The 25,575-nt window shown below is 39.4% G+C and overlaps 1 protein-coding gene across 2 annotated transcripts in view; it reads left to right on the top strand.

Moving 5' to 3' along the window:
- neurl1aa (neuralized E3 ubiquitin protein ligase 1Aa) overlaps nt 1-24,990 on the top strand; it is a 49,239-nt gene extending 24,249 nt beyond the window's left edge. For both annotated transcript variants that reach the window (XM_079615912.1, XM_079615911.1), the window contains exons 3-6: nt 351-672; nt 15,239-15,934; nt 19,995-20,144; nt 20,406-24,990. In XM_079615912.1, coding sequence (XP_079472038.1) covers nt 351-672; nt 15,239-15,934; nt 19,995-20,144; nt 20,406-20,647 — 1,410 coding nt within the window. In that variant the 3' untranslated portion in view covers nt 20,648-24,990. The remainder of the gene's footprint in view (nt 1-350; nt 673-15,238; nt 15,935-19,994; nt 20,145-20,405) is intronic.
- Nucleotides 24,991-25,575: the final 585 nt, after the last annotated feature.

The raw sequence follows: 25,575 nt of genomic DNA, 5'->3' as shown, positions 1-25,575 counted from the left end.
TAAATTAATTTTGGTGCTGCTAGTGGCACACTGTCCTTTTTAAAAGTAGCTTCAAAAATTAAAAGGACAACTCTGTATCTTAATATCTACACAAATTAGGTGCATATTACGTACCTTGGTTTAGTATTATGTACCCTTGAGGTACTGCTATGAACCTTTTATGGGCAAATAAGGTTACAAAGATTCCCCTTTAAAGTTACTAGCCCAGTGACAAGCTGCTGTATGCCTATTGCCTAAAGGTACAATCTGCACTTTTTCAATCTTTGCACATTTCTATGCTATGCAATGGCTCGCAAAGAACACCGTCTTATGTCGTAATGATAACAGATCCATTTTTTTCTTGTCTTTAGATAACTAAAAAGCAGTGCTGCTGGAGTGGCGCTCTCCGCCTGGGCTTCACTTCTAAAGACCCATCTCGAATCAACCCCGACAGTCTACCCAAATATGCCTGCCCTGACCTGGTATCCCAGAGCGGCTTCTGGGCCAAGGCCCTGCCAGAAGAGTTCGCAAACGAAGGAAACCTCATTTCCTTCTGGGTGGATAAGAAAGGGAGAGTATTTTATCGCATCAACGATTCCAGCCCCATGCTGTTCTTCAGCGGCGTTCGGACCACAGAGCCACTGTGGGCCCTCATAGATGTCTACGGTCTGACCAGAGGAGTGCAACTGCTGGGTGAGAAAATTAACTGTCCGCATAGTTTAAGGACAGGTCTGTGAAACCAAATACTGTACGGCAATGATTTGTTTTGAAACGTTTGTTTTTAGGTTGATTTTTAAATTCGAAAAACTCAACGTGCATCGCTAATTGTCGCATTCAGTTCAATAGTTTACACGAGATTGTTTTTTTACAATTTACTGAGAAATTTGTTCTGCTAGTGTGGCTACGAGCGAATCCCAGTGTCAGGTATACAAACGTTTTTCAAAGAATGCTGTAGATTAGACATTGAACTTCGTGCGCATTATTTTAGATGCAAAAAAATCTTCATGAACAAACAATTTCCTCCAGTTTCCTTCCAAATTCTTGTCATTTAAGGCCCTTTGTCTATGAAAACCTGCTAATCAAGCAATCACACATTCACCATGCATGCGTAATGCCTGTCTCCTCCCTATGCGAACCATTCAGCTTGAGTCAACTCACTTAAAGTTCTTGGTAGAAAAAAACTGAACCGAACATTAGTTATGGGTTGATGACTAGACGCACAGCCGAAGCACAGACCTACATTTTTTTATTAAAACATGGGGAAAAAAAGAATTTTACTATGGTTTATTGTGCATGCCGATTATATTTTAGGCTAAATCAAGGAGTTTATAACGGTTTAAGCTTATAATAGTTTATTTCTTTCTATAGACATGTAGAGCATATCTGCGTTTGTGCATCAATGTCTGTAATGTGTGCTGCAGGTGCGAAACTTTTAGGAAACGTATCCATGATTGGTCACTCAGATCTGACATGAAGGATCAGCGAATGAAACTGACCACAAACACCATTAACTTAACCATTGAAAATGAATGCGTTCACACAAATAACTTTATTTGAATGTTTCAATATGCGGTGACCCGATGAATAGTCTTTTTTAACCAGTTCATTGAAACGAACTGTCCGAACGAGCCGGTTCTCGGAAATGATTAGAACTTTACATCACTTTTCTACAACCCCAAAGCTTGTACAGTCCTGTACCTCTTTGTGGGTTCGACATTTCATTCAGTAACACGAAACAGTTTTGATTTATGTTCCGTTGAATGTTTGATGATCGCATAGCTTTCATGTGCGTAAGCAATGATGCGTTATAACGCCCCCCCTACCGTAAAACAGTAAAAACATGGATTGCCAGAAAAACCCATCAATGGTGGGTAAACGTTGGTCATAAAAAAGATTTAAGCTGACATTTGTCAATTTAAAAGTGTTTTTTTACTTTAGTTAAACACAAAAGATACTCTTTGAAATTCCAACATTCAAAAAAAAAAGTTTTTGAACGAATCATTCAGACAGGTTTTGTGAACTAAATTAATTAATTGAAAAAAATATCTGACTGAAAAAAATTATTTGGACTAGTAATTAAATCTCTGAACTAGGGTCAACATTTCCTCAAATGTGCATTTTTTTCCCTATGTAAAGCATTGAGTTATTGTAAATTAGAACGTACAATATGTGCTAATAGTTGTCTTGAAAACTTTCGAAATTATTTTTTTTTTGACTGTTTATGCAAGTGTGTGATCAAGAATAGCTCTTGCTGTAAACACAGTAAATCAGAGAGCTTAAACTTGAAGGCAGCGGTCTGGATGTATCGCTGTATATAATCACAGTCAACATTGTCATGAGCAGAGCATACCATACGCCGTGCTTTGATGTACCGCCGCGTGTACGGGTGCCTGCGCTTGAAGTGGAGGTTTGGCGGTAAGAGGCGAGACATTCACATCTCACACGCATACATACAGCAGGCTTTAATGCTGTCATCCCCCAGGGTTAATTATAGAACCAGGTCACATACACCAGAGATAGCTCCATTTATCCTAATTGAGCACTGTGGCAATTGACGGCAGCCTCTCTGTCTGCTATCTGTCCGCGGTGTGGGATGTGTTTCGTTACGTGTGCGAGTAACTTTATCTGTACCTTTGCCTCACAAAGACAGCGTTGACATGCACTGCTGAACCTGTTCTTCGACGGTCTACTGCAACGCTGAAACAAAAGAATGTGTGCGTGTATGCTGCACATGTAAGCCTGTTCCACTGCATGCAAAAGAAGCATGTACAGTCAAACCAAAAATTATTCAGATACCAGATTTTTGTCTTTTTTTTTTTTTTACTAGTGGGTATATATAGCGCAGGACATATAGTTCTACACTACAGATGCTATAGACACTATAGTTTATTTAAGTAAAAATAGCAAAATAATATGTATCCAAACATTCTTCATACAGTGGACTACTAGTAAAATGTATAAAAAAAAAAATTTTGGGACCAAAAATGTTTCAGACACTTTGACCTGACCATGTTTCGCGTAAGTGTTTTTTCTTTAATTGCTAATGCGACCTTTTTACACCACAGACTGAACAAAATTAAGCATTGCCAGGATTTTGGTTGACCTAAATTAGCATTATCTAATTGTGTACTTAAATTTAACAGCTGACAGCTATTCAACCGAATTCATTTGTGAGACAGTCTAACAGAAGGATGGCCAAAACCAGTGAAACATCAACTGATTTGATAATTCTTGAGTTCTTGTCATATTCTATTACCATTTTTTATAGCGAATAAACTGTGATAATGTGAGAAATGTTGAAGGTGTCTGAATAAATTTGGGTTTGACTGTATTTATTAGCCGCCTATATGAGCAGATAACAGCGCTGTCCATGTAAGCAGCACGGCGCTTCATAGCACAAGCATAGGTGTAAGATTCGTGCACTAGACACTTATCAAGACCATTTTTTGCCACACGACTATGAACAAACACAAAAAAGCAAACCGTTCATCCGACATTTAAAGGGCCCTATTTTAACGATCTGAAACGCAAGTGTCAAAGCGCAAAGCGCAAGTAACTTTGTGGGCGGATCCTGGCGCTGTTGCTATTTTCCCGGCGGGATAAATGACTCTTGCGCCCGACGCAAATCTAAAAGGGGTTGGTCTGAAGTAGCTTCATTATTCATAGGTGTGGTTTGGGCGTAACGTGAAATAAACCAATCAGAGCGTCCTCTCACATTCCCTTTAAGAGCAGACGCGCTTGTTCCATGGCGGATCGCTATTATAACGGCGGATTTGCCGGCGCACACCAGGAGCGGTTCACAGCCAAGGAAACCGACGTTCTCGTCAGGGCCGTAAAACACAGAGAAGTGACATTGGGGATGATGGGAGAAACCCACCCAAATTAGCTTCGGTTAAACAGGCGTATAATTTGGGTAAATGTGTAGCCTAATCTAGATTTTTTTTTTTTTACTCTCGACAGATCTTTTTCACATCTTCACGGACACAACAATGATTTCCCTCGTGTGTTAATATTTTTCCTTGTAATAATGTATGATTTGCAAAAATGAAAACTGCTGCATCTGTTTATATTAGAGAATCAAAGTGGATGCGCGTTAACACACTACATTATGGCCAAGCACGCGCCCTTAAAATACCATATCACTAACGTGCAACGCGCCACTGTCTTTAGACTGTTTTTTTCCTGGTCAGTGGCGGAATTGCTTTCTAAAACTGGAAAATAGCACCATGGAAGTTTTGCGCCGGAACACGCCTCCTCTTTGCGCTGAACCGCCCCCGCGAGCGCAAGTTCATTCCCTAATTTACCGACGTGCGTCTGTGGAGGGAAAAGTCCGGTGTGCGCGGGTGCAAAATAGGAATGATACATGCGTCGGTGTTCAAAGTCAATTGCGCTGGGTGCAAGATAGGGCCCAAAATGTGTGTGTATATCCACGCTTTTTTTTTTTTTTTTTACCTCACAGCAGTACGTCACATTTTCTCTTCCCAGAAGGGTTTGTAAGTGTGTGTAGAGCCTGCAGAGCAAGATCAAAAGAGCTCTTCCTGTATTTCCATCAAACGTTGCTCCTGGAGTGCTGATGCCAGAACTGAAACAATCACATTTGAGTCTCAATTTCCTGTGGGCTGACATGTAATGCCCTTATTTACAGGACGCAGGAAGGAAGAACTCGTGACAGTACACAAAGCCTGAAGAATCGCAAATTGACGCTATTTAGCATTTACTTTCTTAATACACTTGCTTGGTCTTATTGTGAACCACTGGTGCACAATCAATCAATACAAGATTTAGCCTTTGTATTAGGTTACTTTTGTTTGTAATGGTGGCTTTCTAAATAATCATTTTATCCCGGGTGACATTAATGCAATGAAGGTTAGGTCAATAATAATAACAAATACATTTATTAGCAAATCAGCAAATAATGCATTACCGTTGTAATGCTCTTGAGGGTGAACTTGACCTTTAGCTTCCACGTCCCAGTTAAGCGGCTAAAAGTGGCGGACGGCAGCTGTTTCAGAAGGGGGTAGTCCTCCACAATCATATGCAAACTCAAAATCGGGTCTAGCTTCATTTTGGTCTAGAACGGACACTTTTCTCAATGAAAATCGCAATGGATAAAAGTCCCACCTACATTTTTCTTCTTTAATATTATGTACTACATGGTTGGAGATGTAATGGTTAGAGAGTCAGACCCCAATCGCTCCCCGGGCGCTGCAGTGAATGTCTGCCCACTGTTCTGTGTTAAATGCAGAGGACAAATTCAGGCCTTCACGTCACTTCACTTACTCAAAAATGTCGCATTACACAAGAACAACTGTGAATGCAGTTTCATGTTAACATTAAAGAAATGTTTTTTTTTTTTTTCATTTGTTCCTCAGTTCTTGTGCTTGATAAATACAGCTTTGATTGGGAATGGAATAACCATTTGCGAATCATTTATAGAATGAGGTTTTTAAGATTAATTGAAAACATTCTATGGCCCATTTGTACAGATGCCATAAACTCTTTCTTGTAATTTCAGCCGTTCTTATCTACTGGTTTAAGTGCCTTAGGCCTAAATACGTGATGAAATTTTCTCATGCACCTGTGACTTTGAAACATACACACACACACACACAGATGATTGTACACACTCTTACGACACAGCTTTCACTAAGGCTTGAGATCCTTTCAGGTACCTGTCCAACTGAATAACATGCCTATTATGCTGGTTTATATGAGCATGCGTTGCTGAAACGTACATAGATCATGGCCTGAGGTTGATGCTATGGTTGCCACACATGCATTTGAGGACTGTCTGTTGACATTTATTAAATCCACCATGACTCATAAAGCACTATGATTATTTTATGATTTATCATAATCTTGAGTCTTGAGAAAGACTTAATTCGCCTGTAATTTGTAAAGACTATTTTTAATTCCCTGCACAAATTAAGACCAGCATTGTGACTTTATTTTCCTATTGTTAAATTACTTTCGAGCTTGACACAGCAACATTGGCTCAAACAATGGTGTGGATTTGTGGGCGTGGCTATCTGTGTAACCAACCAATGACAGGGAGTTTGGGAAACCTGTTTGAAAACATTTTTCTAGTTATATTGTGTGACACTAGTGGCGCATGAATTACATGCTTTACCTTTAAGAGAAGGCTTTTGCAGTCACTTTAAAATAGGCAGTGACACTGATATACTGTATCCTTGCTTCTGAAAGGTGTTAAAATTCTCCCTGTCACTAATAAAAATCTCACAGGGAAAAATATAGCTATGAGCAGTAAACCAGCCTCCTGCACGTAAATAGTCATTCATTGCTTAGAGGCAACCACACACACACACACACACACACACACACACACACACACACACACACACACACACACACACACACACACACACACACACACACACACACACACACACACACACACACACACTGTGATCTCCTGTCCGTTGAACTTCCCTTTTCTCCAGTAATATCCCCTCCTCAACACTCTTTATCGCCCCTGCAGCGAGGAGGCGATACCGCGACCGTTCTGCGGGATTCTTTCTAGCATGTGATTAAAATCTCGCAGGACCTTGAACCTTGCTAGTGTGGTGTAGTTTTCAGGGGTCCAGAATATAATGGTGAAATTAAATCGTCCCCTGAGGCATTTGGAAATGCAATGAGGCTGGAATGTTGTTTAATAAATAACACAGCCCTCAGCTGTAATACGCTGGCCAGGCTAAATGCGGCAGATGCTGGTAAACCATCTTATTGGAAAGCACCAATTCACCCCCCAAAAATCATATAGTGGCACAAACGTTTGTACTAAATACAGTTTCCCAATTTGCAGGACAGAATTTGCACCCTTTACATTCATGAGTTGGAATTTGAATTGGAATGACAGGAAGAGTAATTTATGAAATTGCAATTCAAACAAACACAACGCAGGTAATGCATTCTGGGAAAATGTTCTTCATGGTCCACAAAAATTAACTTATTAAATATGATTAAATGTATAAACTAAATAGACATTTCAGTTTCTATCAATACATCTATATAAAAAACTGATAAACTTTTAAACTATAACTATAAAAACAAGGCTTAGTCGAAACAACATTCAAAGTTTGAAGCTTTGGTTTTCAATGCAAAAAATTGTTACATCAATTTCTGCATCCTGTACGCCACCTTGATTAAATTTCCAGAATTGAATTGAAAATGTCAAACCCTGAAGCACTGACAGCCTAACCTGCGCCTAAACCAGATTGCAGGTGGTTTGTGACTAAGATGCAAAGTTTTGTACTGAGAAAAATGTGAATTTGTTATTAGACTATACCGCATGAACTCGAAACCCTGATGGATTTGGATGGAAACTTGAAACTCTGATGAAAACTATTGAACATTTCAGACGTGACTAACAAGACTAAAATCAGAAGAACCCCCAGTGTAAGTCTGGTAGAGAAGCCATGAATATTTAACGTTTTACAGATAGACATGTGAAATGTATGAATCTGTTTAAATCATTTGAGATAAAGTTAGCTGAAAAATTAACTATTGTTTAAAGGGTTAGTTCACCCAAAAATGAAAAAGGCTTTGTGTTCCCAGTGTGCAAGCAAGAAAATATAATATTATAAGTAAATCTAATTAAAGTGGAATGAGATTCCTCATTTTCCTTCATTAAAAATATTCTCCTAGGAAAGCATTCTGGGTAATTAGAAACAAAACTTGTAAGAATGAGTTTTAAGTTTACAAAAATACCAATTTTGATTGACATGCAAGTTTGACTTGGCTACGGTCAGTCATTCCAGGCTAAATATCCCTAATTGAAAGTCCCATGCCGAAAGCATAATCCCCTAAAAATCTTAAATATGGACTATTTACACTATTCTGCCAGAAAGCGTGAATTAGTGAGACTGATGGGTTGTTCTGTGCAGGGTTATTAACAGTAGTAATTGCATTTGTTTGGCTGGCCAGCTGCATTTGGGAGGAACAAATTAAAGAAATTAGAACAACAGATGTTGTACCATTTGGCTATTTGACAGTATTTTATGTTTTGAGTACAAGAAAGAAAAAGAATGAAGAAGTGCTTGTCATGATTGTGTTTTTAAGGCCTCACACCAACACAGGAAGCTCTGGGAAGAGTGCTCAAGGTGGCGGGAAAGTGTAGCGTGACCCATCCCAAAAACAGAACACCTTCCTTTTCCTGCCGTTAAGTGTCCTTATATCCCTTCTCCAAACTTAGAACTCCCCTTTTCCTTCATTTTCCTCATGCCAAGGCCTTGGGACATCCAAACATGGACAGTGCTGCTGAGATAAGGTGTGGCTGTCTTATATATAGGCAGAGCACTTCAGGGCCTCTTTGAGGGAGTTATGGGCAAACATCAGTTTATAGACTGCTAGATAAACATCCACATATTTAGGGCTTCACAGACCTTCTCATATTTCCTGGGTCAGAGTCATGGTGCAAAATCTCAGTATGCGTTCAATTTGATGGGTTTAATTAATCATGGTGGTACAACTGAGAAAAGCCTTGGACTAGTAACATTGTTACTGTGACACGTGTCCTAACCAGACGTGATGCGATAAAATCCAGCGACAAATCATTTGTCTAGACGTGACTGTGAGATTCGTACAAATCAATCAAAACCCACAGCCAATCAGAACAGCGTGTGGGCGGGCTCTCGCATCAAGTGCACAGCACCAGAGAGTAATCTTGATGGCAATCGCAAGAAAATGGATAAATATACTACATAATCAAATTAACAAATATTACATCATTTAAATAGCCTAGAAATCTAGACGCACCCTAGCGGCAGCAAAATGTATTTTGCAGCCAGGGCAGTCTAGCAACTCTCCATAGACCTTCTAGCTGCAAAAACCTAAATTGGGTCAGGCCAATCACGTCGTGTATAGAGTAGGTGGGGGCAGGCTTAACATATGACGACAGAGTTGCGACGGCTGCCACTTGAAAACAAAGAATGGCGGCTGCGGATGGAGAACAGCGGTCTTTCGAATCGGCTCTGGCCGCAACTCTGGAGGACTTGGAGTTAAGTTTTTCTTTAAGAAAAGAGCAAAGAACGGCACTTAAGTCATTCTTAAAAAAGGAAGAAGTGTTCGGAGTTTTGCTGGACCGGATCTTTGCCGCTCTGACTACGTCACTTTCTTCGTTGCTCTGGTTGGTTGTAGCGATATCCTATTGCGTGCAGAGGGATTTTGAGAGACAACCGTTTATCCCGCCCCTCAGATTATGCCGCGTCTATGGAGAGTTGCCAGACTAAACATCTTGATGTAAGTCTGGCTTGCCAGGCTATCATTTAAACAGTACTCAAATACATAGGCTACTGAGTTACTAAAACAATATTTGTCAAATAATACATTTGTTTCTTTACAGTTTGAACGTTCTTGTTTCCATTTGTTTAATTTTAAGATCTCCATTGTTTCTTTTACAGCTACAAAGCTGGGAGCACTAAATGATATTCAACGTCACATTACACGCTTTTAACATTAAATAAAGCACATAAACAGTAGGCTATACCTGAGATTATCATTGCCACACTTTGTGTTTGTTGTTCCAGCGCGACGTCACAGAAAAATAGAAACCGTTTCTAAAATAGAAATGCCGCGTGTCGCCGTCACCTGTGGTTAGGACAAAAACTCTGATTAACATAGAAAAGATACCTTTTATCGTGTGTCGCGTGTAGTTAGGACAACCGGGGAGTGGGGAAAAACAAATGCTTGAACAAAACATGGAAAATAATAACACAATGAGTTCATAATCCACAGCCTAGTCTTATTTGCCTTAAAAATAAATGGGATTTGTAAGAAGCAGAACATGTTATAGCATTTTAATAAAAGACAACCAAGACAAAAAAAATATTTCTTTAGAAGCTGCACTATTCAATCATTCACAGTAAGACCAGGAACGTGTACTGTAAAAGTAAAATGGGTCAATTTGGATTCCATTTTAACTTACTTCATTCGTGACGTGAGGCAAGGGAACCATGGTTGGCCTGACTAAAAATTGGATATGAGCCACATGGAGGGTCTTTTGTGGCTTTCTGATTGTTTTTGGCTATATATGTGTGTTTCAGAGAGAGAAAGTGAGAAATGACCTCAGGGAAGGAGGTTTGTGACCCAGAGATCATTTGTCAATGGGTCCACGTGTTGCCTGTGTGGCCATTATTCCAAACAAAGAGAGCCAACAGCCAAGCATGGCATAGAGCCAACACGCTGTACTGAAACCTCTCCTGTCTCCCCCTACTGTTTCTCTTAAACACACACACACACACACTTACATGTGCCATATGCACCAGCATCACACTGCCCTGCGGGCCCCATGCTCTCTTCCCACGTCCAGTTTTTTGTTCATGTTGAACTTCTAACAAACTGGGATACAATCCGGGATACAATTTTACACAGAACTTTGTGCAAAAATGTCCTTTCATTAAAATGAGAAAATGACATGCACAGACATGATACAGCTTCTTCTATAGAAATAGATAAATCAGCAAATAAAACGAGAATGAAACATTTATAAGACATTTATAATTAAGAATTTATAAAAACCTTATACAGTGCCTGTAAACGTGCAAAGAACGCGCACTTCCATTTTTGGCTATTACATTCCCACCCAGGATCTTTCTGACTGAACCAAGAGCTGCTTTTGTTTATCAAAAGCCTCATCTGCTCATTTTCTACTATTTTTTTGTGCTTAGCCCAACAGGTGCTGTAGCCTGGTGCTAAAAAAAAACAACTTCGATAAAAAAGGACAATCAAAATGGGTATTTGCTTTCGGTCAGCGCAGCTGCGTCCCACAGCTAAAGTAACACAATGATGTGCAAGCCTTTTTTTTTTTTTATCTAGAGAGATTTATATTTTCAAAGAGATTACAAGCTGGTCTCAGCCAGTCACATTGTAGAATAGGTTTGTGTGAAAGCTGCCAATGAGACAAAGGAAATGTGGCGATTGGCAGCCAAGCAGGTGCAGGGTAATTAGAGGGGCAGCAGCTGCCACCGGTCATAGACATCTTGGCACGAACGCTCTCTTGTCTTTGCCCCTCCCTCGCTTTTTCCACTCCCTTTCCTTCAAGCTTCCCAGTCAGAGCATGCACAAACCCTGGAGTTGATGTCTGCTCCCTCGGAGTGGCTCGGCAAGTTCATTCAGTGATTAACACTCACTTGTACGCTAAAATGGAGAATACCACATGGAAACTGTAGGCAAACCTTCAGGCGTCTAACGCCTCCTTTTGAAGAGTCTGATGATGAATGTTCAGAACAGACAGATTTAAGCCAATTTTGTCAGATGTCCTGTCACGACTGACAAATACAATTTGTGTCTCAGTTATATAAAAACCATATTGACATCTAGAGTCAAGAGCTCATCATAGACCATGTTCTGTGCTTCTGCACGCTGCCATGATGCTCATAGTCAAACAAATTGAAAACATTCCATTATCAAATTAATATTAAATATTAAAATGAAATGTATCTGCATAAACTCGCCTGCATTAAACATGGCACTAGATGGCATTTACACTAATTTCACGGCATATAAATGTTGGTAGTCCTAAAATATGAAAGCTAATTAAACTAACTACAAAACGTTGAAAAAAGCAAAATAAACCTAACAATGATATAGTGAAAACGTGGGAAAAAAAACTAAAGTGACATATTGAAAATAAAATTGATATAAAACCTATATATTAAAAACCTGTATGAACATCTTTGATATTTACCTGAGTCATGTGTTTGCAGGCGTTTTTCACTGCTATTAAGAGAAGAAAAGGGGGTTGACTTTAGTTAATCATTCATCCAGACCGTATTCAAACCGCTACTGTGAGCAAGTGACATGTTAGTAAATATGATTATCAATCCCAAACACTGACTGTGTGAATCTAGCCTTTGTCACTGTAAAACTGATTATACCACTGCCGCTCTGTTTGTCTGTTTTGCACATCTGTTATCAGTCAGAATCCTGAGACAGATCTCATTATAGTACTGTATGATCCCACTAAGAGAAGATAGGAGCAGGAAGAGACAGGGATGAGATGGAGATGGAGAGAGAGAGAGAGAGGGATGAACAGCATAAGAATAGCTAGATAACATCCACCCAAAAGCATTTAAGAATTGTTTTGCTCATTGCTTGTATCCCTGCCCACTTCTTTTTTCCTCTGTCAAAGAGAGAAGCGTCCTATCTATTCAAACTAGATTTTAGGTTTGTGTTAGTACTAGGGAAGCCTGGATTAATCCTGTTTACAGCATGGCTTTACTCTAATGAACCTGATCTGAGACACACTCCAGCCAGACCCCCTGCGGTGATGTCATTATCCCGTTCTCTGCCCAATCCAACTGGGTGGGTTCAGATGCATGTGGATTTTAACCATGCATTTAGGTGTTAGTTCATCCAGAAATTAAATTCTGCCATTATTTTTAAGAAAAAAAATTAATTTCATAAAATGAAAGCATACAGTTACCGGTTGTGTGAAGCTGTGAGACTTCCCGGTGGACAAAAAGGCACCATGAACGTGGTTTATCAGTCATTAATGCCAATTCCTTTATGTGGCAAGTTTGAACATGTACAATCGAGAATCAGATTTGAGAGCTACGGCAGAGGGCTTTTTGGTTACCATATACTTTTGCTAAATGAGAAAGAACAGCTTGAACATTTTTTTTCTTGAACACATCTCTACTGGAGAAAGGAATCATATAATTGGATCAACATAGAGGCGAGTAAATAATATTAATTTTAGTTATTTGGCACATTGTAGCCTACTTTTACTCAATGGAGGCAAGGAAGCTCTCATTTTAATGATGTCTTCTTTATTATTATCTCCCGATCATTTTTTTCCTTCTTTCCCATAAATTACTTTAATAAATTTGTGGTTGTGTTAAAGTTAGTGCCCCTGGGCCGTCCCATGCTCTCCTTTGGAGTGTTTAATATTTCTCTAATTAGCTCAGACTGCCACACTTGTTTCTTTCCAAGACACTTTGAAGCTCCCAGAAAAATGTCTTTAAAGTATCAATAAGAAAATGTTGGGACACATCATGCTGCAGTTCAATGAATTTGAAAACATCTAGGCAAATTTTCTGCGCGTAAATCAAAGACTACATACTCAGATTCATTTATCTTAGGGTGATGTAATATCTGAGAGTCATTTGAGAGCCGATTATGGGATTTAGAGAGCTGCGAATCAGAATACTTATTTCCATAAATATCCAAGTCAGATATTGAAGATCAGAAAATGGAGGCATGTCTAATACTTTACAACAACAACAAAAAAGACTTATGTTTTAACATTGTAACATTAATGTTATATTTAACATGAAAGGACAATGAACCCTAACCAACACAAGAAAAGGAACAAAAGTCTTTACTTACCCTATCTGTACGACACAAGCATTTCAATGCTTTTATGGTATGATATCCGTTTTTATACCCCAAGTCATGTTAATAAGGCTTTGTTGACTTTTATTTTGAAAGATAGAAAGAAAAGCAATTGTGTCACAGATATTGCTTCATTATGTTTGTACAGTATCCTTGCATATTAGGGATTAATCTCTAAGTCAACCACTCTCCGTCTTTCATCCTGATGGAAATGAGTTACATCCTTATAAAGCTAAATATATAGGGGGGTTGAAGGATCATTTTTTCTTGATCTGTCTCTCTCTCGCTTTTGTTTGCTGACACACACACACACACACACACACACACACACACACACACACACACACACACACACACACACACACACACACACACACAGCTAATCAACAGTCTCTGTGGGTCAATGTGGAAATATAAAGTCAGACACAGGAAGAGAAATATAGGCAGAAGGAGAGAGAGGCCCTCTGGAGGAAAGGTCTCTCGCTTTCCTTTTATCTTCCTCTATCACACTTCTTGACCTCCTCCCTCTTTTCATCTTCAAGTCGCTTCCTTCTCTGTTTAACCATCTCTATGTTTGTAAAAGATGTAAAATATGGGGGGGGGGGGAATGCCCTCCTCATAAAACTATTTCTGCTTTGTAATGAAAAAGCACATTTCTGATGCTGATGTATAGATACATTTGCAATACATTTCACTGAGTAGGTTAAATAATGTTCTCCCTCTCTTAAAAAAGTGATCAATGTTATGGAGAAAGGGCTAATTTTAACAAGCTAATTAGCACCGGCAGCCAATTTTAGTGCTAATATTTTTGTCTGGGGTCTGACTGTCTTCGATTGCACAGATGAGGTCTAAATACAGAGCACACTCCAGCGGGGCTATCTGTTACAAAAGGAGGCACGGCAGTCTTCGGCTTGTTTGAGTGCTGAGCTATGATAAGCTAAGCTAGCCTACTTCTAAACTACTGTAATATGCTATTTTAGGCTACTAGGAATGGGGAATTAAATCTGGGGGACGCATTGCATGTTGCTAGCGCAGCATTTCATTCATATTTCTTGCTATTTTAGGCAGTTGGGTGAGGAGCAGAGGGTATGTTGTGATCGCTGTACTATGCTAGCCTACTATAACATTACTATAAAGTTCTATTCCTGGTAGCCGGTTAAGTAACCGGTATAAATGGTAAAGAATGTAAAGAGACACTCCGTGGTAGCCATTTTGGAAACAACTGTAGCTCTTTGTACACTAACTGTCCAGAGATGTGAACAGTAACTAGGACTCAAGTTAGATTTTTTAACTCTGTTTTATGCTTGTTGTATTACTAGGCTTTGTAGCATGCATTTTTTGGGGGGAATAGTCTGGTCAAGCTGGTGTTCAACTGGTTGTACAGATGTTCTCCCAGTTGACAATTGCCTGAAAACCATCCAAAACTCAAGCTTGCTTCTCAAGCAAGGGGTTGTGGGCCACTAGGGGGCCTCAGCAAACAGCCAGGGGGGTCCCAATAAGTCTTAAAATCATCCTCCTCTTTGTTTGTTTTTTTAGATTGTAGCTTTGGCGGTAGATCAAAATATTAATAAACACGTAAACGCTTACTTTAATGTCCTCCATGTTTACTTCCGTCTTTTTATGGTTCTTTTGTGTATGCGGGTCAGTCCAGGACCATGATCTGTTCGCACTGGAATCTGACATTGGCCACATTTAAAACAACAATGTGAACAGCTGTACAAAAAAATCTGATCTGAGCAATAAATCGGAATTGAGCACTAAGGCTCGCAGTGTGAACGTAGCCTTAGTGATAGACGGTGATATCGGCTGATCAATTGCCTAATGTTTGATCAATTATCTAGGTTCAACCATGAAATAAAGCAATAAAACAATCAGCTAATCTGTGCATCTCACCTCTGACCCACAGAAAGTGAAGTCGTCCCTCCAGACCTTCTCCGCCCACGATCCTTCACCACAGTACGTGGATCCACCTCTTTACGACGGGAAGCAGACACCTCCCGCCTGTCCGTCAGCCTATGCGATCTTAACCTGCAACAAGATGATGCCAGGCTTCGACTCCCTCCCGCTCCCGTTGCCTGTCCCATTCCTCAAAACTCCATGAACTCCCAGCAGTCAACACTGCTTCCTCACACCTTGGAATGTGATCTACGTTTCCACCAGCTTCGAGGTGCGCACATCAGAACCCTTAACGAACAGACCGTGGCACGATCCGAACACAACCGCGAAGAGCGCACGCTGGTCTTCACGGATCGCCCGCTGCGAATCGGCGAAACCATCTTCATCAAAGTCATTAAGTCCAGCCCGGCTCGTTTTGGGTCACTTTCATACGGTGTGACGTCATGTGACCCCGCAGTGCTTCGCCCGAGTGACCTTCCTTACAATCCTGAAGCGCTGGTGGACCGTAAGGAGTTCTGGGCGGTGTGCAGGGTGCCAACTACGTTGCAGAGTGGCGATATACTCGGCTTCCTGGTCACACAGGAAGGGGAAGTAATTCTGAGTCATAATGGCACCAATGTGGGCATGCAGGTGTGTGTGGACAACTCACGACCACTCTGGATGTTCTTTGGACTGCATGGCGCTGTCACACAGCTGAGGATTCTAGGTAAGAATGCTATTACAATGCATTGCATTATCTAGATGTGTTAGTCCGACTTCCACAAAACTAGGGATGCACAATATATCGGCTAACATATCGGTATCGGCCGATATACGTTCATATTTAATGTTATCATTATCGTCTCATTATGAAAATTTGGCTAATATATTAAAGCCGATAAATAATTTCCTTTAGCTGAGACACTGCAGACGCACACCGTTCGCCATGATGGTTGCTGAAATATGATTGGAATCCCTTCAAAAAAGGAATCATGTGCAGAGCAAGTCTGGCATATAGGCTAAAATTATAATAAGAACATTATAATTGTGTGCTTGGGACATAGTTCTTTATGGTGAGACATTTGGTTTAGTAATCAGGCTCTCAAAAATTATATACAAATTTGGATTTAGATGTATCAGCCAATTATCGGTATCAGACAAAAAATGTATATTGTGCATTCGTACACAAAAAAAAAAATGGTATGATTTCAGTTTTCAGCTTTGACATGAAAATTTCAAAAAGAATTACCCATTTAGCCCAACTGAAATTGGCGCTTAAAATGTGTTTAAAAAACGACTGCAAGCTTACATTCAGGTGTGGAATGCCACTTCAAATCAATTCTTGCTTTATCTAATATGACATCAAGTCCTGTCCTTTTATTTATAGTTACATATCTTGTCCTCTCATAAAATAGGGTTGTGATGCAGTTTTCACACTGAAATGTAAGGATTTTGCTTTTGCATCTCAGCTTATTAAACCCAAGGTGGGCTCCCATGTATAATTCTTTTTAAAATTTAAATACATTTAAAATTATCTTTGCTTTTTAATTCCTTAAACATCCACAATATATACAATTAAAGAACTTTACAAAACTGTGCCGTTGCTAGGTCGAATTGAATCAATTCAGAAGCACTCCAGTAACCTTTCAGAACACCAGACAGTGCTCCAGGTCTCACCCACACACCTGTGACTGACACACTCCCAGTAAAGTTTGAACTAAACAAAGTGCTGTATGCGCACACACACAGCTAAAGACAGGAAGTATTACAGGAGAACGAGTGGGAGGGGTGTGTGACCTCCGTTAGCTTTGTCTGCACTTTCCAAGATGTCTGTGTCGCTGGAAGCACATTCCCCTCCCTCCTCACGCTGCACACACACGCACTCACCCCATCTCATCAGGAAAGGAAATGAGAAAGTGAAGAGGAGAGTGGGCGATTCACACTTCATTTGAGAGCATTCATTTGAGAACATTTCTCTCGTTTACATCTCTTCTCTCCATTTCGCATTACGGTTTCCCCTCTTAGCATAATGTTTTGGTTCTTTCAAGATTCAAGGTTCAAAACGTCATTGTAATAACAATTTAGTTGTGCTCTCATTGTGCTTATTCAACAGTAACGGCAGCAGGAACGTAGAATAAAAGACGTGAAATATGAGGGAATCTGAAAGAAATACAAGACCTTACAATGCTGCAAAAGAATAGTTGTATGTAAGCTTAGGTTTTAGAATCGGGCTCTGTGTAAATAAAGACAATTACAATATTATATAGCATTACTAATCTGCAAGTAGATCATCATTTTGATTCACAAAATGCCATCCATTAGTAACTGTAATTAAAATAAAAAAAGCCAGTGGAAGGATACTAGAGATATGAAAGTAGCAACCCCTGTGTTGCCATAGACGATGGTTATTATAAAACTATGCTTAATGTTATGATTGATCAAGAAGAATCAAGTATACCAGAGAGCCGTGTAGTAAAGATATGTTTATATATTTTTAAGACTACACAATTCAGAATGCACATAAATCCAAGGAAGACCAAGGAACCAATCGCAATTCAGCATGTGAATAGTGACTATTCACACTGATTCACAACCTGTATGCATACAGGTTACTGTTAGATTTGACTGCCCTGCAAGCACAGTAATTCAATCTAGAGCCAATAAATGAAATGCACAAACACATGTCTATAATAGACACAATACAAACACTTTACCTTCTTGACTTTTATCTGCATAACAGTTTATCTTTTATCGCAAGGTGTGTCTGCTAGCTAATTGATCACTTAACGCGTGAATATATATCCCCAAATTTTGAATGGTATATGTATACACAATGAAATGTACTTCAGTGTGAATGTGTGAACCTGACTAAAAGTGACATTTAATTAACGTCTGTTCATTTTTCTCAATCAAACCACTTATATATTGAATACAGTGCACACTGCCACCACCAGTCATTTCAGTTCGAGACCCCTGATGTAGGACATGTGAATACATAGACAGCTCACAGCTTTACTTAAGAATAAACTAAACTATTTGACAGATGATGTGACTGTTTATACCACGCAAGCTGGTTTAGTCAGTACCTCTTTGGTATTCAAAATATAGAAAAGCCTTTCTGCCATGTTGACACATAGTGCTCATTTTACACATGGCTTTAAAGAGGGCTGACTTTCTCTAATAGCTTTTTTTGAAGTCTCTCCCTCTACGGGTGGAGGTTAGAGAGACTCAGCTGTTCTTGTGTCTCTGTTAATCTAGTAGAGATGCTCTTGAAGAGGCCTGGCCCTTGTGATCCAGGGCCAGTTGCTGAGGCCTGGTGAAGGGGATTTATGATGCATCTATGTGTGGAATGACAGGAAGGTGGAATGGCATGTCAGGCTCACAAAGGATCACGCTCTGTGGACCCCATCTCATATGTTACCCCTCAACCTGACTCCATCTTAATCGAGGATCACACTGTAGGACTTGCATACTGTATGCAAACATGTGAGCAAAGAAAACATGCATGTATAATTTACAACACTGACGGACCCAAGACAGAACCTTGGGGAATCCCACCGACTCCTAATGTTGTTAACTCGAATACTGTCATAGATCTCATCCAGAGTAAATGCACACTACATGCATATATAGACTAACCTCAGAGAGAGTATATTCATGGGTTTTAGGTCAGCATAGCATTTTAGTTCAGCCAATTCTCCCTCTCATATGCACACACACATATATCAGAAGATCCAGCATACTAGAAATTAGGTCAGTTCAATTTAATTTAATTCAGTCTCAGCTCTACTTTAAAAGGCCCTGAAATCTTACCGTGGCCATTATTAACGATAGACATTTAGTCTGGTATCGATTCAGATTCCAAAGAATGGTTTCCTTAATAATTATTTTAATAATTCGATAAGAACAGACCACCACCCCTCCAATATACATGGTCATATACACCATATATAATCATATATTCTAAAACAATCCTTATTAGCAGATTTTAATGTTTTTATATGTATTAAAATACCATTTAATACAAACCCCAATATATGTATCGTTTGTTATATGAACAACCAATCAGTAAATAGGCTGAATTTATTTGCGGTTCAGTGAATAAGTCAATAACTGCTCCAAATGATTCGGTCAGTAAGATAATTGCGGTTCTATTCTATTCAAGCTGTATAGATTAGGTCTGCTAGTTAAAATTCGTGCTAAAGAGAGGTGGCTTCCCTTTTGGGTCGCCTGAGTGTCGGATCTGTTAACGAATCTCAGGCCAGCATGATCTTTAAAGGTGTCAGATTTCGATTCCGTCCTAAAGCTCCAACAGCCAGAACAATGTACTGAGATTAGAGAAACAAACACCCCCATAAAATCCACAAATACAGCACCTGTGTAGTAATACAGTATGTACTATGTAGTTCTGCGAAGAGGGTGACACAGTTACAATACCAGCTTCCTTGATAAGTTTCTGATATAGACTACAGCTCAATGTCTCCTACGGTTTGCATTAAAAAAAAGTGTCTCAGTCTGAGGTGGTAACTATGTTCACGGACTGTGTGATGTATACTACACACAAAATGTTTCAATCTCTGATCCAATTGGTTTTACACAATATCTGGGAGTCATATTTAACAGTACAGGATTGCGAAAATTAGGGCTTCAGGGAAAGATCTAATAAGCGAAGTGTGGAATGTTTGTCAAATTTTTTTTTTTTCTTCTGTGCAGAATCCATTATTTGTAGAACTGAAAGGAATCATATTTAAAAAGTCTGTGTTTTTATCTATTATGTGCATATTCAGGCTCCACTTTCTTGGGCGATGCTCGTGACCCGTCCAGCCCAGGCTCGCCCTCTGCCTCGCCCCTCTCACCCTCGGGCCTGTGTGGTGGAAGCCCAGAGCCCATCTTAAGTGAACACGGCTGTTCTGCTGCCTTCTGCAGCTCCACTGAAGGTCTGCAAAATTTATTTGTACATTTCTATTATCAACTGTAAAAAAATTGCATTGTATTTTGATCTGTTTCTCACACAAACTTTCTTATAGCTTCAGAAGTCATGGATTAAACTCATATATATATTCATATGACCACTTTTATGACACAGTTGCATCCTTTTTTTGGCTTGAAAGCCTCATGTTAACTAATTGCCTGGAGCAACTACTACATTAAAAATGTATAAATGGTAATCCGTTTTTTCCTGTCTTTCTCTGTCACAGGAACGACACCCAACTCGCCCGTCAGTCTCCCCAAATCACCCACTTTCCCATCTGCCTCAGGCTCATGGCCGGACGAGTGTTCAATCTGCTATGAAAACACAGTGGACACCGTCATCTACGCCTGTGGACACATGTGTCTCTGCTACACCTGTGGCCTCCGCCTCAAAAAAATGGCCAACGCTAGCTGTCCTATCTGTAGGAGAGCTATCAAAGACATTATAAAGACCTACCGGAGCACTTAGGGGAGGGGCCCATACCCCCCAAACCCAAGTCACATAAGGGCCATTAAGGATCTCTAATAGATCTTTTTTTTTTTCAAGAAAGGGTTGGCGTCACAGTTCAGGGACTTTCTCTGGCACTGCATGGGTCTCCGTTCCCACGGCGATGACATTTGAACCCTGGAACCTTCAAGGCTCAGGCATCCATTCTGCAAAGGTCTTTTGTATTTCATGCTCAAGTCTCTGTTGCTATGGTTACCAGTGATGCTGCTGATCCTCAGGAGCATCTGGCTTTTCAACTGATGTAAGACAAAAAAATCATGGGCAGTATCTCATCGAATTCAGGACATTTCAGGTGATACAGGAGATATTCAAGGATGCACATCTCGCATTTCTTTTACCCTCTCGGTGAGCCATAATAGACTGCAGTAATCTTATTCATAGCATCCTTAAAAGCTGGAATCATATTCAATAGAGTGTTACAGTCTCTTTTTTTTTTTTTTTTCTGCCGTCCTCAAAGCTAGTCAGACCAGCTAAGGCACTTTCACTGATGAAATTCATACAAAAATGTCTCAGTGTTTCACAATTTTTGTCTGTGCTGGGCTGAGACAGAGATAGGAATACAGATATAAAGGTACAGTGGGGTTTTTTCATACCTCACTTTTCATGCTAGTCGTGTAACCGACAGCTTGTCCTTATTATGTGCTCTGAAGTGAGTTGATCTGGAGGTCTTTGTGCATTGATGAGTATTTGATCACGTGTTGTGTAATGTAATCTGAAGCTTTGGTAGGTAGCAGGTAAAATCAGCTAACGGTCTGCTATAATTTTGCTTCGGCTATGCGTGTGTTCAACAAGCAGGACGTTGTGGTGTAATTAAAGAGAAATCATTTGTTGTAACAATACCACAGGGATGATTAACCAATGAGTCATGTGGCAGGTTGTTATATAACAACTCATTTCTGGACAAAAGAAGACTAATATTGGATATTTGAATTCATCTGACGGTTCTGGGAAATGTGATCGCCACAGAGAAGTGCGGTTTAAATGGAGCGCCTCGCTTCACGACCCTACAACATGTTGGCCTAATCAAACCTTGATTTACTGTGAACTTGTTCTTGACTGTCGATCCGAACACGCAAGCTTTGGGTTTTCTGCTAAAGCAATTGCAATGTTGCCATGGAAAGCAAAATCTAGAAAGAAGGAAAACAGCCGCGAGGCATTAACCAATGAAAGAGTCATTTGTGGTCAGAGGATATTTGATTTGCACAGTTAATCCATAATTCTCCCAGCCCCCCCACAGCCGGCAGTTTCTGTAGGCCAGAACTGGTGTGTATGGGGATAATAGTGAGCGAAGGCCACTGATATAACAGATTCAAATGGAATATGTTAGGAAAAACAGGTGAAAAGGCTCAGTGTCCCTGCTGGTGCTGAGAAAGAGAAAAGGAGGATTAAAGATATTATCAAGATTCGCCACCCAAGGCCACATTCAAGGTAAAAGTAACATTTGACATCAGTCTTCTCATTTGGATCTTTACAAACTTTGTCTGAAAAAACTTATTGAGGTCACTGAAGGATAATTAATTTATAGAAAGTCCTGTGGGATATAGTTGAGTGGGTATGTTCTTGAAAACAGGAGGACATCTAAGGTTGTCATTGAGAGGTGATTTTTATCTCACTTTGAACCTGATATCTCCTGATATCTGAAGAGACAAATGAATGTCACGAAACATGTCGAGAAAATGTCCTTGGCATATTTCACCCCAATTGTCATGAAAATTGGGGTGAAATGTGCAAAAAATATGAATAGTCTTATAATATGAGTATTTTCTTTATGCAAAAGTTCTTAACTCTTTCTTCGCCAGCGTTTTTTTTTTTTTTTTTAAGTTGTCAGCCACCGCCCGCGTTTTTGATCATTTTCACAAAAATTGTCATGGCCCCCATAATATTTTGTTGGATGAGTATCTGAATATGCAATATATCAAAAGAAAGAAAAGAGCCTCTGCTTAAAAAAAACAAAAAAAAATTATTCTAGCTTCAGATTCTGGCCAAGTTTAAACAAAATTCAAACATTTTGAACAAAAAAGCTGAGAAAATCAAGTTGTTTTTTCAAAGACTACAACGTGCATAAGCAATGCTTTTATCGCTTGTTTCTGCTCCTTTTTTGACTGTTTTCAATGGCAAGGGAATCATCGTCTCATAAATGACGGAAAATTATGTCAATGGCGGGAAAGCCATTGAAATTATGGAGAAGTCAGTGAGTGATGGGGAAGCTTTGTCTCATAATAAATGCTGGAAAATGCCGTCAATGGCGGGGAAAGAGTTAATGATCTTGAACAATTTAGAAATGTGGCATGACCATGTTTTATAAGATTGGTAAGGTTAGATGTCATATTCCATCAGTGAACAGCAGTTGGTCAATTTTTGGTTCCAGATCTCCTATGAACATCACTTATCCCATGATCCATATAAAATGCTGGAACAGCCTTTTTTTAGATCTCCAGATCACATTTTGCAATTTATGGCAAATAAGCAAAAGAGGACTCAATAATGTGCATTTGTGTGTACATATGGATGTTAAAGCAGCTCAAGAGAAATATCAGTGATCTACAATTGACTGCAGGTTAATATTGTTCATAACTAGCCAGTTAGCCGTGACGACTGGCGCTTAAATCCATGCTGCTATTAGTATTAGCCAGCTCTCCTACAGGCAATGCTAACACCGTGTCGAGAAAATACCCTGTCGCTCTCCACAGGATATTCTCTTAAGAGTTTTACTCTATTGTTTGAAGTGGTGATTCACTTTTGAATGTTAATTTATGTTAATTAGAGGAACCTATTAGAATAGCTGTATCTGAGGTGTTTCTATAGCGCTTTGTTTTTTTGTTTTGTTTTTCTCTTTTTGAATTATTGGACCGAAGTTTATGATTGTACAGTTTGCTTGTCAATCCTCTGTGGTTTATAGAGCAATGTATTTCTTGAATTTTGTGCTGGCTTTCTTGTATTCAAGCTATACTGAACAGTGCACAAATCAGGGGCTTAGCAGTAAACAATCAGAACCAACTTTATGTTGGGAGCAGGATAAACTAAAGATTATGTACACTTCCTTTGATATAAGGTTTTATGATTTCATCGGCTATGTGTTTTGTTCTGAGGTGTCCATTTACGGTGAGATGTAATGATCCCAACTTGATTCAAGTAAAAACAGTTCTGAAAATGCCCCGAAGGCCTAATATTTCTGATTAGATCTTTTGTTAAGATTTTTGGAAACTTTATTTAACAAACCTGGCACTTTTTTCTGTCAATTTCAGTCACTTTATAAGATCATCAATATTCCCCCCAATTTTTTTTTTCTTTCACCCTATAGTTTTATCGAATGATGTCTTTTGCACAGTTTAGGGTGTTAATATAAGGGCAATATTTGTGTTTGTCACTTTATGAAATTTGATTGTACTTTTTTTTTTTTTGGACATCATCTTTATGTTGACATTTGGACAAAATGAAGCTAATCCTGTTTGAATAAGTGTACTAATCTTACACCACATTTCTATCGTGTAATGCTTGTATGAAATCGCTATAGAACGGGATTGTTTATTTTCCAAGTGCGCTACTCCCACCGTGTTTTTCTGAGGACCTACAGAGGGACATACAGTCCTTACCGACGCGCCACTGTTGGATTTTGCTTTTGATTGTTGTCGACCCTGTAATGTACTTTATTTAGAGTACGATGTGTTGAATCTGATGTATGTTGCAGAATCTGTGGTAAATGTCATTTACCTAATTTAGCTTTCCTCTTTTAGAATTGTTTGTTAAATCAAAGCTAGAACTCATGAAAACAGCCATATTCGCACATTGGCCAATTTTTCTGTTTGTTTCAGAAAAATAAAGTTTGATGTTTTGTAACCAGAAATGGGATCAGGGATTGCATAAATTATCACCCCAACCTTAAATAATGCTGATCAAATCTGAATATTTTTTCAATATTGATGACAAATTGTTTTTATATATACGTTTTAATAAAATATCAGAATTGCTTTTCTTGTTTCCTTTTCGGCATTTATGGCCAGTGTGTTTCGTTCACTCATTACCCATTGGTGAACAGTGGGACCAAACTAATAATGAATCAAAAATCGTTAGATTCCCCTTTCCCAGGGTTCATTCAAGGGCTGTGTTAAATGAATCATTCATTCATAGAGTCCATGAGGTCAGTAGTGATTTAGTCACAAGAAATGGCTCGGCTTGCTGTGGCATTCGATTTTTGACTCAAACCCATGTCCGATTTTTGTTTTCTTCCTAATGTCTGTGATCAGTTTATGAAGCTTTCTTTTTGTCTGAGTCAAAGATGACTGTCAATAAACTTTGCAGATGCATTTCAGCGAGTGGTGTCTATTCTGTTCCCTCTTTGTTCAAATATAGTTCATTATTTGATCAATTGATCTTCAAGTGCATATCATTTTACACTTCTATAATATAAAACAATGTCAAGTGCTTCAACCGGACTTCCAATAAAGTGATCGCTAACTCACAGAATCTGACCAGGAATCAAAGTCTGAAAATATACAGTACTATGAACCATGATGGCAACCTGACCCTGAATCAGACGTTAAAGGTGGCTTGTAGGAGTAGGTCTACTTGATATGCCTGAGATCAGAAGTGTGCCGACGAAGGATGAAAGGTTTCTTTGATGATCTTCTCTAAAGTTGAGAGGATGAAGATCTCCCCTCATGGTTAAGGGTGCATGTTTCTGAGAACACACTCATTTCCATCTGGATTTAGTCATTTGACAAGATGCTTAAGCCTGCTTAAGGCTGCCCCCTAATGGACATAAATACGTGTATCATGCTTTATTTCCCTGATCAAACCTATTCCTTCCTGTGACGGTTATGACAGCGTAGAAATCATTTTAAATCTTCACATATCTTCACATTTTAGCCTAGGCCTACTCTATGGTCTGG

Source organism: Phoxinus phoxinus (genome assembly GCF_949152265.1).
Source record: "Phoxinus phoxinus genome assembly, chromosome: 6".
Classification (NCBI taxonomy): domain Eukaryota; kingdom Metazoa; phylum Chordata; class Actinopteri; order Cypriniformes; family Leuciscidae; genus Phoxinus; species Phoxinus phoxinus.
The sequence above is the reverse complement of the archived record's forward strand: the minus strand, read 5'-3'. Positions and strand labels throughout refer to the sequence as shown.